Source organism: Pseudophryne corroboree (genome assembly GCF_028390025.1).
Source record: "Pseudophryne corroboree isolate aPseCor3 chromosome 3 unlocalized genomic scaffold, aPseCor3.hap2 SUPER_3_unloc_40, whole genome shotgun sequence".
Classification (NCBI taxonomy): Eukaryota; Metazoa; Chordata; class Amphibia; order Anura; family Myobatrachidae; genus Pseudophryne; species Pseudophryne corroboree.
Window position 1 is genome coordinate 80272 of NW_026967531.1, and position 19527 is coordinate 99798.

The 19527-nt window shown below is 43.5% G+C and overlaps 1 protein-coding gene across 1 annotated transcript in view; it reads right to left on the reverse strand.

Annotated features, from left to right (window-relative positions):
- LOC134984212 (uncharacterized) overlaps window positions 1-19527 on the reverse strand; it is a 211827-nt gene that overhangs the window by 20728 nt on the left and 171572 nt on the right. Inside the window, 2 exon segments of the mRNA XM_063949844.1 lie at window positions 8916-9025; window positions 14917-16991. Of these exon segments, the coding sequence (XP_063805914.1) occupies window positions 8916-9025; window positions 14917-16991 (2185 nt within the window).

The following is a 19527-nucleotide window of genomic DNA, read 5'->3' on the forward strand; positions in this document are numbered from 1 at the left end:
TCTGAGGAATTAAATGAAGTGTGTGATGAAGCGTGGGTTTCCCCCGATAAAAAACTGATAATTTCTAAAAAATTATTGGCATTATATCCTTTCCCGCCAGAGGTTAGGGTGCGTTGGGAAACACCCCCTAGGGTGGATAAAGCGCTCACACGCTTGTCAAAACAGGTGGCTCTACCCTCTCCTGATACGGCCGCCCTTAAAGATCCTGCTGATAGAAAGCAGGAGGGTATCCTCAAATGTATTTACACACATACTGGTGTTATACTGCGACCAGCAATTGCCTCAGCCTGGATGTGCAGTGCTGGGTTGGCTTGGTCGGATTCCCTGACTGAAAATATTGATACCCTAGATAGGGACAGTATATTACTGACTATAGAGCATTTAAAAGATGCATCTCTATATATGCGTGATGCACAGCGGGATATTTGCCGACTGGCATCAAGAGTAAGTGCGCTGTCCATTTCTGCCAGAAGAGGGTTATGGACGCGACAGTGGTCAGGTGATGCGGATTCCAAACGGCATATGGAAGTATTGCCTTATAAAGGGGAGGAGTTATTTGGGGTCGGTCTTTCAGACCTGGTGGCCACGGCAACAGCTGGGAAATCCACGTTTTTACCCCAGGTCGCCTCTCAACATAAGAAGACGCCGTATGATCAGGCGCAGTCCTTTCGTTCCCATACAAAAGGTTCCTCTTTTCTGCCCCGTGGCAGAGGGAGAGGAAAAAGGCTGCAGCAAACAGCTAGTTCCCAGGAACAGAAGCCCTCTCCCGCTGCTGCCAAGCCTTCAGCATGACGCTGGGGCTTTACAAGCGGACCCAGGCACGGTGGGGGCCCGTCTCAAGAAGACCCCTGGATCCTTCAGGTGATATCTCAGGGGTACAAATTGGAATTCGAGACGTCTCCCCCTCGCCGTTTCCTAAAGTCTGCTTTACCGACGTCTCCCTCCGACAGGGAGGCAGTATTGGATGCCATTCACAAGCTGTATTCCCAGCAGGTGATAATCAAGGTACTCCTCCTGCAACAGGGAAAGGGGTATTATTCCACACTATTCGTGGTACCGAAGCCGGACGGAATCGGTGAGACCGATTTTAAATCTAAAATCTTTGAACACCTACATACAGAGGTTCAAATTCAAGATGGAGTCACTCAGAGCGGTGATTGCGAACCTGGAAGAAGGGGACTATATGGTGTCTCTGGACATCAAGGATGCTTACCTTCATGTCCCAATTTACCCTTCTCACCAAGGGTACCTCAGGTTTGTGGTACAGAACTGTCACTATCAGTTTCAGACGCTGCCGTTTGGATTGTCCACGGCACCCCAGGTCTTTACCAAGCTAATGGCCGAAATGATGATTCTTCTTCGAAGGAAGGGAGTTTTAGTTATCCCTTACTTGGACGATCTCCTGATAAGGGAAAAATCCAGGGAACAGTTGGAGGTCGGAGTAGCACTATCTCAGGTAGTGTTGCGGCAGCATGGTTGGATTCTCAATATTCCAAATTCGCTGCTGATTCCAACGACTCATCTTCTGTTCTTAGGAATGATCTTGGACACAGTCCAGAAAAAGGTGTTTCTCCCGGAGGAGAAAGCCAGGGAGTTATCCGAGCTAGTCAGGAACCTCCTAAAACCGAGGCAGGTCTCAGTGCATCACGGCAGTTTCCACGCAAGAACTTTGCAGTGGGACCTGCTGGACAAATGGTCCGGGTCACATCTTCAGATGCATCAGCGGATAACCCTGTCACCAAGGACAAGGGTGTCTCTCCTGCGGTGGTTGCAGAGTGTTCATCTTCTAGAGGGCCGCAGATTCGGCATTCAGGACTGAGTCCTGGTGACCACGGATGCCAGCCTGCGAGGCTGGGGAGCAGTCACACAGGGAAGGAATTTTCCAGGGCTTATGGTCAAGCCTGGAGACATCAATTCACACAAATATCCTGGAGCTAAGGGCCATTTACTATGCTCCAAGCTTAGCAAGACCTCTGCTTCAAGGTCAGCCGGTGTTGATCCAGTCGGACAACATCACGGCAGTCGCCCACGTAAACAGACAGGGCGGCACAAGAAGCAGGAGGGCAATGGCAGAAGCTGCAAGGATTCTTCGCTGGGCGGAAAATCATGTGATAGCACTGTCAGCAGTGTTCATTCCGGGAGTGGAGAACTGGGAAGCAGACTTCCTCAGCAGGCACGACCTCCACCCGGGAGAGTGGGGACTTCATCCAGAAGTCTTCCACATGATTGTAAACCGTTGGGAAAAACCAAAGGTGGACATGATGGCGTCCCGCCTAAAAAAAAAAAAAAAAACTGGACAGGTATTGCGCCAGGTCAAGGAACCCTCAGGCAATAGCTGTGGACGCTCTGGTAACGCCGTGGGTGTACCAGTCAGTGTATGTGTTCCCTCCTCTGCCTCTCATACCCAAGGTACTGAGAATTATAAGACGGAGAGGAGTAAGAACTATACTCGTGGCTCCGGATTGGCCAAGAAGGACTTGGTACCCGGAACTTCAAGAGATGCTCACGGAGGATCCGTGGCATCTACCTCTAAGAAGGGACCTGCTCCAGCAAGGACCCTGTCTGTTCCAAGACTTACCGCGGCTGCGTTTGACGGCATGGCGGTTGAACGCCGGATCCTGAAGGAAAAAGGCATTCCGGATGAAGTCATTTCTACCCTGATCAAAGCCAGGAAGGATGTAACCGCAAAACATTATCACCGCATTGGTGAAAATATGTTGCGTGGTGCGAGGCCAGTAAGGCCCCGACGGAGGAATTTCAACTGGGTCGATTCCTACATTTCCTGCAAACAGGAGTGTCTATGGGCCTGAAATTGGGTCCATTAAGGTTCAAAATTCGGCCCTGTCAATTTTCTTCCAAAAAGAACTAGCTTCAGTTCCTGAAGTTCAGACGTTTGTAAAAGGGGTACTGCATATACAGCCTCCTTTTGTGCCTCCAGTGGCACCTTGGGATCTCAATGTAGTTTTGGGGTTCCTTAAAGTCACATTGGTTTGAACCACTTAAATCCGTGGATTTGAAATATCTCACATGGAAAGTGGTCATGCTATTGGTCCTGGCCTCGGCCAGGCGCGTGTCAGAATTGGCGGCTTTATCCTGTAAAAGCCCTTATCTGATTTTCCATTCGGACAGGGCGGAATTGAGGACTCGTCCTCAGTTTCTCCCTAAGGTGGTTTCAGCGTTTCACTTGAACCAACCTATTGTGGTGCCTGCGGCTACTAGGGACTTGGAGGACTCCAAGTTGCTAGACGTTGTCAGGGCCTTAAAAATATATGTTTCCAGGACGGCTGGAGTCAGAAAATCTGACTCGCTGTTTATCCTGTATGCACCCAACAAGCTGGGTGCTCCTGCTTCTAAGCAGTCTATTGCTCGTTGGATTTGTAGTACAATTCAACTTGCACATTCTGTGGCAGGCCTGCCACAGCCAAAATCTGTAAATGCCCACTCCACAAGGAAGGTGGGCTCATCTTGGGCGGCTGCCCGAGGGGTCTCGGTTTTACAACTTTGCCGAGTAGCTACTTGGTCAGGAGCAAATACGTTTGCAAAATTCTACAAATTTGATACCCTGGCTGAGGAGGACCTGGAGTTCTCTCATTCGGTGCTGCAGAGTCATCCGCACTCCCCCGCCCGTTTGGGATCTTTGGTATAATCCCCATGGTCCTTACGGAGTTCCCAGCATCCACTAGGACGTCAGAGAAAATAAGATTTTACTCACCGGTAAATCTATTTCTCGTAGTCCGTAGTGGATGCTGGGCGCCCATCCAAAGTGCGGATTATCTGCAATACTTGTACATAGTTATTGTTAACTAAATCGGATTATTGTTGTTGTGAGCCATCTTTTCAGAGGCTCCTCTGTTATCATGCTGTTAACTGGGTTCAGATCACAAGTTATATGGTGTGATTGGTGTGGCTGGTATGAGTCTTACCCGGGATTCATAAATCCTTCCTTATTGTGTACGCTCGTCCGGGCACAGTATCCTAACTGAGGCTTGGAGGAGGGTCATGGGGGGAGGAGCCAGTGCACACCAGGTAGTCCTAAAGCTTTACTTTTGTGCCCAGTCTCCTGCGGAGCCGCTAATCCCCATGGTCCTTACGGAGTTCCCAGCATCCACTACGGACTACGAGAAATAGACTTACCAGTGAGTAAAATCTTATTTAAAAATCCGGAAATTGGAGCAGATGACATCACTATACATTCTCTTCACAGTCCTCCAAACGGCATCCTACTATAAATTACATATAAGAATAACCAGACAGCAATAATTCATCCGTAATTGGGTTCAACATATAATCTACAATCATTGCAATCCTTATTTTACATGCACTGTCCGAAATTCTTTGGAGGAATAACATTAAGAATATAAAGGGGAAAGCAGAGACGCCATAAAGTCAACACACCCCGTTATTTAGATAAGTATCAATCTTTTATTTTACCCTCAGCGCCAACCCTTTCTTTCCACTTTTTATCACTTTCCTGTATTTTCTCTGGATCTTCTGGGATAGATCCAGGTTAAAAGCGGGAGGCAGCAGAGATTTGAACAGGAGCGTCAACGAATTTCCCCAAAAATCCTTTTCTGCTTTTTTGAGAGGCTGACAATTCCCTAGGTGTATAAACCTCAGAATAAATGTTGCATGTAAGGGTTAATAGGGAAACCTATCACTGGTATAAACTGCTCAGCTACATTGGATAATGTCTGTGCAAAGTAGCCCATGAAGGTTCACCAGTACCTCTGCCTGCCTCACTATACACATGGGTAAGCATTATTATTGTTGGAGCGACTCTAAGGTGCGTATAAGATGCTTTTTAGAAAAATCACTCAAAAAAAATAGTAATACTAAAATAAAATAAGAAAACTGATGGCTGCAAAAAAACAGCAGCCCTCTGACCATGGGTGGTCATTCCGAGTTGTTTGCTCGCTATTTTTTCCCCCGCAACGGAGCGATTAGTCGCTAATGCGCATGCGCAATGTCCGCAGTGCGACTGCGCCAAGTAAATTTGCTATGCAGTTAGGTATTTTACTCACGGCATTACAAGGTTTTTTTCTTCGTTCTGGTGATAGTAATAAGATTGACAGGAAGTGGGTGTTTCTGGGCGGAAACTGGCCGTTTTATGGGTGTGTGCGAAAAACGCAGGAGTGTCTGAAGGGACGGGGGCAGTGTCTTGGTGAACGCTGGGAGTGTTTGTGACGTCAAACCAGGAACGAAACTGACTGAACTGATCGCAGTGGCAGAGTAAGTCTCGAGCTACTCAGAAACTGCTAAGAAGTTTCTATTCGCAATTCTGCAAATCTTTCGTTCGCAATTTTACTATGCTAAGATTCACTCCCAGTAGGCGGCGGCTTAGCGTGTGCAAAGCTGCTAAAAGCAGCTAGCGAGCGAGCGAACAACTCGGAGGGCCATGGTTCGGCTCCTGCCGCACCAAAAAAAAAACTGATTTGCCTGAGCCAGGAGGCGGGGATATATGGACAGGCCCGTTGAATGCTGGGAGGCCGAAAGCTTTGACCATTTGTTGCAAATCCGCTGTCACTTCATCATATCCCAATGTTATCTTGTGGATAACCTGTGGACCCTGTCAGAGAAATAGATATATATCTAAGAGGATAGAATTTGATCGGTGTTGTTACACTGTTTTGTTGGCAGGTTACTTTATACTTTTGTCCCCATTGGTTACTATAGGTCACGTGGACGAGGTTCTCTCCGTGTCTCCGGACGTAGCATTTGTCAGATGAAGTCACTTTGATGCGCTGGAGTGCGACGGATGGTGACATGGACGGTTCCACCGGGTATATTAGGTGAGTGGTTGTATGTCTCTTTTGTTCTGCACCCTGATGAAAATGCCGCGAATAGAGCATTGAAACGTTGGTACACTAAACCTGCCTGGTCTATTTATTCTGAGTGCCTCCTTGTATGGATTCTACATTACGTTACACCAGCTGATGCAGCCTGGTTTGGAGGGCACCGGCTATTGATTCTTTAATATCAACTTCAGGTCTTCTTGAGGAGTGCCGCTTTACCAAAATATATATATGTATATGTATGTGTGTGTTTATATATATATATATATATATATATATATATATATATATATATATATATATATCAGGTGTTTTTCCAGACAACAAATCCAGAATAGAGGGCACTCACCAGTTCAATTTCAATATAAAGGATTTAATGGTACATCAGAGCCAATTCATACTGTCGACGTTTCGGCTTAAGCAAGCCTTTCTCAGGACAACCAAAGAGACATCTGCTCAGCACACCAAGAGTCAGTATACTTACTCTTGGTGTGCTGAGCAGATGTCTCTTTGGTTGTCCTGAGAAAGGCTTGCTTAAGCCGAAACGTCGACAGTATGAATTGGCTCTGATGTACCATTAAATCCTTTATATTGAAATTGAACTGGTGAGTGCCCTCTATTCTGGATTTGTTGTCTGGAAAAACATCTGATATATGTGGATGTCCTGATTTGGGCCTCCCTGAGGAGCACCCCCCTGGTGACTTTGATTGCTGTGAGTGCGGACATTACATATTGGTATATATATATATATATAAAAGTACAATGACACAGGACGTGCACATGCGTGTAGATGGTGACACTAAAGTTACTGGATGATCATTGTGAATGTCTGAGGTATTGATACAATGTAAATTTGTTGAGATATTGTTTCTTTTTCAGATGGAACCATGGGTCGTGCACATGATGCAACTGGCAAAAGGGAGCCATTGGTTTTGGCCGAGACCGGCATTTGTTTGTTGGTGATCCCTTGTAGACAGTGAGAAGTATCCATCTACAGTGGAAGAAGCATGGACACCAAGAATCTCAGCAGCGGAACAGTGGGCGAAAGTAGATCATGACAAATCGGGACCACAGGCATTTAGGGCGCCTAGCAACCACCAATCGTTCCAAACGCACCAGGAACTGCACCAACAGTACAATGCCGGACCCAGCCAAACAGTCCCAGATCTGGTGAACTGGAGGGCCACGTGAGATGTGGTGGCACGTCAGACTGGTGCTCTGAAAACCTATCCAAGCCTTTCAGCCACTGTTCCGCCGCTGAGAGCATACCTAAAGTTTAACACTAGTGTGATAGCTGTTTTTATGGTAATTATTTTGAGCAATAAAGTAGGACCTGCAGTATAGTGGGGTCCCTTGTCGGGGGCTGCAGGCTTAAATGCACTGAGCAATACATGAACTAAAACTCCACTGTTTATTATTGTTAGTTAATAGAGTGAGTGCAAGACACATTTATGTATGTAGTAAGGCTACTGGGAGACCTTAGATTGAGCAATATTGGATCTGACCATTACATTCCCTAAAGTCATAACCTCAGAACTGCACAGAGCAGGAACTATTATTCACAAGTAATTAGGAATGTGTTCATCATGAACAAGTCCACAATCACCGTCTGAAGGTTACACAATTATTTCAAGTCTACACAACTGATATTTGAGGATAAAGCCTTTAACAAAAAACACACCTGAAGAAGTCACTATTGATGAAACGCGTTGGTTGACACACAATTTGGATTTAGAGTGAATTGGAGTGGATAAGAACAAGCCCACCCATGCAAGGGTGACAACAAGTGCAAAACGCTTGTCTTATGATTATACAGATATGTGCTTGTGATAAGCTTTTAATCTGTTTTTACTTGAAGTTCTAGATTCAAATTTCATTTTATTTCTGAATCTTTTACGAATTGTATTTGGTGAGCTCAGGTCTACTGTATAGCAGGAAATATTTCATACCTGCATCATCTAACAAAATGCATATAAATTAGGCACTCCACAAAAAAACAATACTAATTATATACATACATATATACACATTTATATATAATCACTAATAATAAACTTCTAATTGTTACTTTTAATAACATTATAGTGTTGTGTGTAATAACTCTCTACATGTGATATTTGTCATGGATAGCCTTGTGTTACAAACACCCAACTGAGAACAGGGCTGATGGCGGAGGAGGGTGTAGGATAAGAGATTGCTGTAGTGACTGAGCAATGAGAATATGTGACTTCTGTAATAAGTGTTTATTACTCACCTGTGCTGATATCTGTAGGGATCTCCTCCTCCTTACACTGCTGATCACCCCTCACATACGTCTCTTCTTCTCCCTCTGTATCTTCTGCCTTTATATCAGTCACATATGTCTCTTCTTCTCCCTCTATATCTTCTCCCTTCATATCAGTCACATACGTCTCTTCTTCTCCATCTCTATCTTCTGCCTTTATATCAGTCACATACGTCTCTTCTTCTCCCTCTATATCTTCTGCCTTTATATCAGTCACATATGTCTCTTCTTCCTCTATATCTTCTGCCTTTATATCAGTCACATACGCCTCTTCTTCTCCCTCTATATCTTCTGCCTTTATATCAGCCACATATGTCTCTTCTTCTCCCTCTGTATCTTCTGCCTTTATATCACTCACATACGTCTCTTCTTCTCCCTCTATATCTTCTGCCTTCATATCAGTCACATATGTCTCTTCTTCTCCCTCTATATCTTCTGCCTTTATATCAGTCACATACGTCTCTTCTTCTCCCTCTATATCTTCTGCCTTTATATCAGTCACATACGTCTCTTCTTCTCCCTCTATATCTTCTGCCTTTATATCAGTCACATACGTCTCTTCTTCTCCCTCTATATATTCTCCCTTCATATCAGTCACATACATCTCTTCTTCTCCCTCTATATCTTCTCCCTTTATATCAGTCACATACGTCTCTTCTACCTCTATATCTTCTACCTTTATATCAGTCACATACGTCTCTTCTTCTCCCTCTATATCTTCTGCCTTTATATCAGTCACATACGTCTCTTCTTCTCCCTCTATATCTTCTGCCTTTATATCAGTCACATACGTCTCTTCTTCTCCCTCTATATCTTCTGCCTTTATATCAGTCACATACGTCTCTTCTTCTCTCCTTATATCTTCTGCCTTTATATCAGTCACATACGTCTCTTCTTGTCCCTTCATATTAGTCACATATGTCTCTTCTTCTTCCTCTATATCTTCTGCCTTCGTATCAGTCACATACGTCTCTTCTTCTCCCTCTAAATCTTCTGCCTTCATATCAGTCACATAAGTCTCTTCTTCTCCCTCTGTATCTTCTGCCTTTATATCATTCACATACGTCTCTTCTTCTCCCTCTGTATCTTCTGCCTTTATATCAGTCACATACGTCTCTTTTTCTCCCTCTGTATCTTCTGCCTTTATATCAGTCACATACGTCTCTTTTTCTCCCTCTATATCTTCTGCCTTTATATCAGACAGACGTTCTTCCTAAATAACCCAAAAAATAATACAATGACATTTGCATACAGTAGATTAGACTGCGGTGAAACAGTATTATATCAGTGTATAAGACATACAGCTTCTCTACAGATTATATAGTGACAGTCACTTAGGTATATTGGGGAGACCCTAAATCCCACCTACCTGATCCTCCTGTGGGGTCCTGTGATTCACCTCTGTACAATCCTGGGAATACAGAGGACGGGGACATCTCTCTGGGGTATCTCTGTTACTAGGCCCATCTGTAGGAGACACACAGTGACTGAGTACAGTGTATATATGTGATTATCAGATGATGTGTGTGTATATAGGGTGCCCCATACCTGCTCTCCCCTGTACAATACATGACAGTCTCCTCTTACCCAGTGATGTGAGGGGCCGGTGAATCTCAATCATCACGTCCTTATACAGACCCCTGTGTTCCTCTATATACTGCCACTCCTGCATGGAGACATAGACAGTGATATCCTGACACCTTATAGGAACCAGACACACACAGTGATACAGTCATCACCCAGACACATCCCCTGGTGTTACTGTATAATGCCCCATTCCCAACAGTCACCTCTCCAGTCATCACACAGACACATCCCCTGGTGTTACTGTATAATGTCCCATTCCCAGCAGTCACCTCTCCAGTCATCACCCAGACACATTACCTGGTGTTACTGTATAATGTCCCATTCCCAGCAGTCACCTCTCCAGTCATCACCCAGACACATCCCCTGGTATTACTGTATAATGCCCCATTCCCAGCAGTCACCTCTCCAGTCATCACCCAGACACATCCCCTGGTGTTACTGTATAATGCCCTATTCCCGGCAGTCACCTCTCCAGTCATCACCCAGTCACGTCCCCTGGTGTTAGTGTATAATGTCCCATTCCCAGCAGTCACCTCTCCAGTCATCACCCAGACACATCCCCTGGTGTTACTCTATAATGTCAAGGGGTCAGCTTGCTGGGGGTAGCTTGTGTGGAATTTAATAAGTGTGGAATGAAGAAGTGTGTTATCTGAACAGTTAAAAAAAACAGTTGAACAAACATTGAGCACCATCAAGGAAAGGTAACTTACTTAAACAACTTATTCCTACACCACTTGACCCAAAATGATCTCACAAACGACCACAGCATGTTCATCAAACTACTGTTTCCTATTTCAATTCATGGAATTCTCACCAAATGTAACACATTCTACACTCACCCTAAAACTCACCCCTCTGTGCACATTACAGCTTCTATTCTCCACCCCCCCTTCTAAACACTCATGAGCTTTATACTTACTTCTCTGCAAGTACTTTGACAACCACAACTGGCCACCAGAATAAACACTCGCAAACATCCACCAATATTTATCTCACTCTTCTGCTTTTATTAGCTGGTGCCATATCACCAAATCCAGGCCCCAACCACCTGTCCCTCTCACACTCAACTATCTCAAAACAACATAGAAATCCATCTAACCTCATAAATATCACGTGTCTCCCATCCCCCTCCAAGTCACTAAAATGTGGCTTATGGAATGCACGCTCTGTTTGTAACAAATTACCATCCATCCATGACCTCTTCATATCTCACAACTTTTATCTGCTGACTATAACAGAAACCTGGCTCACGCAATCAGACACGGCCTCCCCTGCAGCACTGTCACACGGTGGTTTCCACTTCACACACACACACACACACACACACACACACACACACACACACACACACACACACACACACACACACACACACACACACACCCACACACACCCCCAGGCCTGGTAATAGTAAAGGTGGTGGGGTTGGAATATTACTGTCCCAATTTTTCACATACACTGTTCTACCTCAGGTTCCATCACTCGCATTCACATCATTTGAAGTTCACTCTATCAAAATCCCCCCACCCCCCTTCTCCCTGCGTGTTGCAGCTATCTATTGCCCTCCTGGGCAACTCAAACAACAATTTCTAGAAGATTTTTCTGCCTGGCTCCCTCACTTCCTCTCCTCTGACATCTCCACCATCATTATGGGTCGATTTCAATATAGCTCTTGACAGTCCACAATCTGTTCATGCCTCCAAACTCCTCTCTCTAACCTCCTCTCTTGGCCTCACCCAATGGTGTGACTCCTCTACTCATCAGGAGGGCCACTGCCTTGATCTTGTGTTCACCAGGCTCTGCTCAGTTTCTGAATTAACACTCCTTTCCCTCTCTCTGATCACAACCTGATCACCTTCACAATCTCTTCTATTACTCTAAATTCTATGACACTAAAACCTAGCAAGCCTCCTCTAACCCGCAGAAATACTAACAATATACATTTTCAACAACTTTCCACTTCTCTGCAACAACTGCTCTCACCAATCTCTACATTTACCACATCTGACACTGCTGTATCCCACCTGCACAAGACCCTAGAGAATGCCCTTGATGAAGTGGCTCCAGCTACCCATCACACTCCACGTAGGCTTAGATGCCAACCGTGGCACTCTAAATCAACAAGACACCTACAAAAACTGTCATGTAAAGTAGAATGTCAGTGGTGTAAATCTCAAAATCCAAGTGACTTCCTCACATATAAGAGCACCTACCACTCCTATAATCAGGCCCTGGACACTGCCAAACAAACATATTTCCAATCTCTTCTCATGCCTCCAACCCCAAGCCACTTTTATAATACATATAAATCACTTCTTTACCCTCCCTCACCTCCCCCACTAGCTACTATCAGTGCACAAGAACTTGCCTCCTACTTCAAGGATAAGATTGATAAAATCTGAGATGAAATGGTATGCTCTTCCTCAGCCAGTGACCTGCTCAATTCCCTACCTGAACCCTCTGGCACATTCTCTTCATTTGATCCCACAAGTGAAGATGAAGTATCAACACTCTTTTCATCCTCCTACTCCACTACCTCTCCTCTTGATCCTATATCCTCACAAGTCAGTAAAACTTTGTCTCCTGTGCTTATCCCAACCTTATCTAAAAACTGTAATCTCTCTCTCTCTCTCTCTCTCTCTCTACTGGTATCTTTCCTTCTCTGTTTAAGCATGCAGTGATTACTCCCATTCTAAACAAGACACAACTCTGACCCAAACACACTCTCTAACTACCGTCCATTTCTCAGCTACCATATCCCTCCAAGCTACTTGAGAGACTTGCCTACACTCGCCTTACACACATTCTTAACTCCCACAACTTATTGGACCCACTTCAGTCAGGCTTTCATGCCCAACACTCCACAGAGATGGCACTGACCAAAGTAGTGAATGATCTGGTCACTGCTAGATCTAAAGCCCACTACACACTACTCATTCTTCTAGATCTCTCAGCTGCTTATGACACTGTTGACCACTCTATTCTCATACAAACACTACAATCTCTAGGTCTTCAGGACACATCCCTCTCCTGGTTCTCATCCTACCTATCTAATCGCTCTTTCAGTGTTCACTTCTCAGATTCTACCTCTTCTTCTCTACATCTATCAGTTGGAGTACCGCAAGGCTCAGTCTTGGGTCCTCTGCTGTTCTCAGTCTGTACCTCATCTCATTGCTTGGTGATCATATCATACAACTCATTAAGAAACTGGCAATCTGGTGGACCATTATGCAACAGGTAGCATCTATCCTTCTGTATCAATGACTATTCCCCCATAGATTGTAAGCATGCAAGCAGGGCCTTCCTACCTCTATGTCTGTCTGTTTTTACCCAGTTTTGTTCTATTACTGTTGTTTTAATTGTAAAGCGCAACTGAATATGCTGCGCTATATAAGAAACTGCTAATAAATAAATAAATATTAAAATAAATACAATACAGACCGCTGCCCCTGTAAACTATGACAACACAGGAAGCTACTCATGTATATTATGACAATACAGTCCACTCCACCAGTATACTATGACAGCACAGGAAGCTACCCCTGTATATTATGACAACACAGGCCGCTCCCCCTGTATACTATGACAGTACAGGATGCTAATCCTGTATATTATGAAAACACAGGCCGCTCCCTCTGTATATTATGACAACACAGGCCGCTCCCCTGTATACTATGACAGCACAGGATGCTACCCCTGTATATTAAAGCAACACGGGCCGCTCCCCTTGTATACTATGACAGCACAGGATGCTACCCCTGTATATTATGACAACACAGGTCGCTCCCCGTGTATACTATGACAGTACAGGAAGCTACCCCTGTATATTATGACAACACAGGCCACTCCTTCTGTATAGAAAGACAATACATGCCGCTCACCCTATATAATAATAGAAACAAGACACCACAGGACCCTCCTCCTGTATATTATGACCACAGGTCGCTCCCCTTGTATACTATGACAGTACATGATGCTACCCCTGTATATTATAGGAGGAAAAAGCTTTCACATATGACAGTAGCGCTCACCAAGTGACATGCAAAAGTGAATGAACAACTAGTATAGAATACATTCACCCTTAATAAAAGTATTCCTCATTGATGTAATGAATGGAGGACGAGGATTCACTGTAGGGGATCCTTGTGTCAAGCATGAACACTCAAGATGGAATGGATCGACTCCCAAACATCTGAAAAATAAGTGCCTCTTTCCCCAATATATAGGTATAAACAAGAGGCACCATTAAACACAGACCATAGTGCAGTATTTTTGTTAAAAGCACGCACAGGTTTTAATGCACAGATTAAACTTACAAGAAGTTAAAAGAACAAAAGCATTTCATAAAAGACTTCATGGGATAACACAGTTGTTATATCACCCAGCGATTCCTTGCAGCCACGGCAGATGGCAATGGAAAGTGTGCACAATCTCTCCAGGTGTCCAACAGCATGCAGAAAGGCAAAGGATGAATGTGTCCAAATGTCCCAGGGTCAGTCACAGATAAAAACAAGAAGCCACGCTTAACGCGTATCGGACCAAACGTCCTTCATCAGAAGCGTGGATTAGTGGCTACAAGCTGGTGTTTTTATTCTATCCTGGTTGAAGGTCTCAGCTGTTACCAATTGTCATCTGTTCATTGCGCTCCGTCCAGCGCACATGCGCGATGACAACCGGAAACCGGAAGTCGTCGGTGCGTGTCACCTGCGTTCCATATACCCGGAAGTCCACAACACGGCTTTCTTTCACTTAGAGACGTGGATATCCTTGCTGATAATGTGCGTTTCACTGACCAGGAAACGCACATAAAACCATCATCCATTTATTCCCTTATATAGGGATCTCACATTGGATGTAACATAAAGTCCCGGATTGGTATATCATCATATAAAAAATAAACAAGAAAAAGCAACAATTACAAGGAGATAGGTGTACATATCAAGAAATGGGATACAAGACAGAAATTAAATACTGGATTAAAAGAGCCAATTATTAGGTTAAAAAACATTTCAACTCAAATTCTCCGTTCAGACCACCTGGATTAAGAGTGCCTAAACGGTGTATTAACCTCATCTCTGTTTGAGAGAGTCTTTTATCCAAGTCCCTTGTTCTCCATTTTTGTTGTATCACCTGTACACCCCAAAAATTCCTGAGTGCACCTGTATTGGAATTGTGCACCCTTTTAAAATGCGAGGAGACATTATGCGTTTCAAGACCCTTACGAATATTATATACATGCTCGGCCCACCTCACCTTACCACTTCTTCCTGTTTTACCAACATAAGCAAGGCCGCAGGTGCATTCGAGCACGTATATAATATTTTTCGTATGACATGTGATGAAATCCCGAATGGGATATTTATGGCCATTAACAATATATTCCGTGAATTTCCTCACTGGAACCTTAACAGTCTTGCACATAAGGCAGTCACCACAGCGGTGAAAGCCTTTAGTCCTCACACTCTGTCTCAACTCTAGGTCAAGGCTACTCCTCACAAGTTGATTCTTTAGTGATTGAGCCTTTCTATAAATAAATGTGGGTCTATCTGGCAACAATTCACCAATCACCATGTCTTGTTTCAGAATATTCCAGTTGTTGATGAAAATTTTCTCTATACTTTTAAAGGAACTACTATACTGGCTGACGAATGCCCATTTGAATCTATCATCAGAATTGGTGGATTTCTCTTTTATAGTCAAAAGTTGCGATCTATCCACCCCATCTACCCTTGCTCTGGCAGACTCAAGGACATTTGGTGCGTATCCTTTTTGCACTAATCGACCTGTAAGTTCATCCAATTGCTGGTTGCATATTCCTGTATCTGAACAGTTCCTCTTGACCCGTGTAAACTGACTGAATGGAATCCCATCCAGCCAGTGTGCATGGTGTTGACTTGTTCTGTCAATGAAACTGTTAGAATCTGTTTTTTTCCTATAAGTTTTTGAATGAACCTCACCATCTTGGATATAAATGCTCAGGTCAAGGAAGGACACCTCCCTCTGACTCTGTGTGAAAGTGAATTTGATATTTACATCATTCAGATTGAGTCTCTGACAGAATGTTTTAAGTGACTCTTCATCTCCGCGCCACACAAAAAACACGTCATCGATATAACGCCGCCAGGACACCAGGCCCGCCACCAGCACACCATCCCTCCAGATCTGGGTGTCCTCCCAGTATGCCATAAATAAATTGGCATAACTGGGGGCGAACCTGGTGCCCATGGCGGTGCCAATCCGCTGTAAATAAAAAGTACCGTCAAAGAAAAAATAGTTGTTTAGTTGGATGAATCTAATACTCTCCATAATGAACATCCTGATGGATTCATTATAGCTGCTTTTACTTAGAAAATACGAGACTGCCATGAGGCCTTTTTCCAAATCTATAATTGTGTATAAAGTACATACATCGGCTGTACATAGGAAATCTCCTATTTCCCATTTGTAGTTTGTCAGGCTCCTCAAAATATCCCCAGTATCTTTTACGAAAGATCTTGTAGTTACCACTATAGGCTGTAAATAGTGGTTGACCATAGCTGAAAGATTACTGGTAAGGCTGTTGCACCCAGATACTATGGGTCTACCGGGGGGGTGGAGGGGGTCCTTGTGAACCTTTGGGAGAACATACATGGTGGGTATGGTGGGGTTCTTGACATTCAGAAACTCATGTTCACCTTTTGTAATTACCTTGTTGTCCAAGGCTTGCGTGCTAAGATCCAGCAGTGCCTTCGCAATGCGCACCGTTGGATCCGCTTTGAGTTTCTGATAAGTACCTCCTTCATTAAGCTGTTTGTACACCTCCTCCATATATGATTCCCTTTTCATAAGGACCACCCCTCCACCCTTATCTGCCGGCTTGATAATTAAATCCTTGTCATCTTTCAAGGATTGAATGGCCTCGAATTCCTTTTTGGTCAGGTTAGGTTTGTTCTTTTTACCACCTTTTTGTATCTCTTTCTCGATCTCTCTACAAACAACTTTATTGAAAACCTCTAAACAATTTCCTCTCGATTGGATAGGGTAAAACGTGGAGGGAGCTTTAAATCGAGATATTTCCCCACTATACTCCACACCTACATCCGTATTCTCCTTATTTTGAAAAAACTTTTTAATAGTTAATTTACGAATACATTTTTGAACGTCTAAAAAGACGTCAAAGGAGTTGGGCTTACTTGTTGGTGCAAAGTTTAGGCCTTTTTGCAGTACTTTCACTTCATGCGTAGTCAATGACCTATCAGATAAATTGAATATCTTTCCTTCCAGCATAGTCACAATAGAGGAATCCATGGTATTCGTCACTGCTGTATCAATAACCATGTCCATTTCCTCTATGCGACCATTTATGGGAATAGTATTTTTGGGTTTGCATAAATGGTCGCATAGAGGAAATGGACATGGTTATTGATACAGCAGTGACGAATACCATGGATTCCTCTATTGTGACTATGCTGGAAGGAAAGATATTCAATTTATCTGATAGGTCATTGACTACGCATGAAGTGAAAGTACTGCAAAAAGGCCTAAACTTTGCACCAACAAGTAAGCCCAACTCCTTTGACGTCTTTTTAGACGTTCAAAAATTTATTCGTAAATTAACTATTAAAAAGTTTTTTCAAAATAAGGAGAATACGGATGTAGGTGTGGAGTATAGTGGGGAAATATCTCGATTTAAAGCTCCCTCCACGTTTTACCCTATCCAATCGAGAGGAAATTGTTTAGAGGTTTTCAATAAAGTTGTTTGTAGAGAGATCGAGAAAGAGATACAAAAAGGTGGTAAAAAGAACAAACCTAACCTGACCAAAAAGGAATTCGAGGCCATTCAATCCTTGAAAGATGACAAGGATTTAATTATCAAGCCGGCAGATAAGGGTGGAGGGGTGGTCCTTATGAAAAGGGAATCATATATGGAGGAGGTGTACAAACAGCTTAATGAAGGAGGTACTTATCAGAAACTCAAAGCGGATCCAACGGTGCGCATTGCGAAGGCACTGCTGGATCTTAGCACGCAAGCCTTGGACAACAAGGTAATTACAAAAGGTGAACATGAGTTTCTGAATGTCAAGAACCCCACCATACCCACCATGTATGTTCTCCCAAAGGTTCACAAGGACCCCCTCCACCCCCCCGGTAGACCCATAGTATCTGGGTGCAACAGCCTTACCAGTAATCTTTCAGCTATGGTCGACCACTATTTACAGCCTATAGTGGTAACTACAAGATCTTTCGTAAAAGATACTGGGGATATTTTGAGGAGCCTGACAAACTACAAATGGGAAATAGGAGATTTCCTATGTACAGCCGATGTATGTACTTTATACACAATTATAGATTTGGAAAAAGGCCTCATGGCAGTCTCGTATTTTCTAAGTAAAAGCAGCTATAATGAATCCATCAGGATGTTCATTATGGAGAGTATTAGATTCATCCTACTAAACAACTATTTTTTCTTTGACGGTACTTTTTATTTACAGCGGATTGGCACCGCCATGGGCACCAGGTTCGCCCCCAGTTATGCCAATTTATTTATGGCATACTGGGAGGACACCCAGATCTGGAGGGATGGTGTGCTGGTGGCGGGCCTGATGTCCTGGCGGCGTTATATCGATGACGTGTTTTTTGTGTGGCGCGGAGATGAAGAGTCACTTAAAACATTCTGTCAGAGACTCAATCTGAATGATGTAAATATCAAATTCACTTTCACACAGAGTCAGAGGGAGGTGTCCTTCCTTGACCTGAGCATTTATATCCAAGATGGTGAGGTTCATTCAAAAACTTATAGGAAAAAAACAGATTCTAACAGTTTCATTGACAGAACAAGTCAACACCATGCACACTGGCTGGATGGGATTCCATTCAGTCAGTTTACACGGGTCAAGAGGAACTGTTCAGATACAGGAATATGCAACCAGCAATTGGATGAACTTACAGGTCGATTAGTGCAAAAAGGATACGCACCAAATGTCCTCGAGTCTGCCAGAGCAAGGGTAGATGGGGTGGATAGATCGCAACTTTTGACTATAAAAGAGAAATCCACCAATTCTGATGACAGATTCAAATGGGCATTCGTCAGCCAGTATAGTAGTTCCTTTAAAAGTATAGAGAAAATTTTCATCAACAACTGGAATATTCTGAAACAAGACATGGTGATTGGTGAATTGTTGCCAGATAGACCCACATTTATTTATAGAAAGGCTCAATCACTAAAGAATCAACTTGTGAGGAGTAGCCTTGACCTAGAGTTGAGACAGAGTGTGAGGACTAAAGGCTTTCACCGCTGTGGTGACTGCCTTATGTGCAAGACTGTTAAGGTTCCAGTGAGGAAATTCACGGAATATATTGTTAATGGCCATAAATATCCCATTCGGGATTTCATCACATGTCATACGAAAAATATTATATACGTGCTCGAATGCACCTGCGGCCTTGCTTATGTTGGTAAAACAGGAAGAAGTGGTAAGGTGAGGTGGGCCGAGCATGTATATAATATTCGTAAGGGTCTTGAAACGCATAATGTCTCCTCGCATTTTAAAAGGGTGCACAATTCCAATACAGGTGCACTCAGGAATTTTTGGGGTGTACAGGTGATACAACAAAAATGGAGAACAAGGGACTTGGATAAAAGACTCTCTCAAACAGAGATGAGGTTAATACACCGTTTAGGCACTCTTAATCCAGGTGGTCTGAACGGAGAATTTGAGTTGAAATGTTTTTTAACCTAATAATTGGCTCTTTTAATCCAGTATTTAATTTCTGTCTTGTATCCCATTTCTTGATATGTACACCTATCTCCTTGTAATTGTTGCTTTTTCTTGTTTATTTTTTATATGATGATATACCAATCCGGGACTTTATGTTACATCCAAT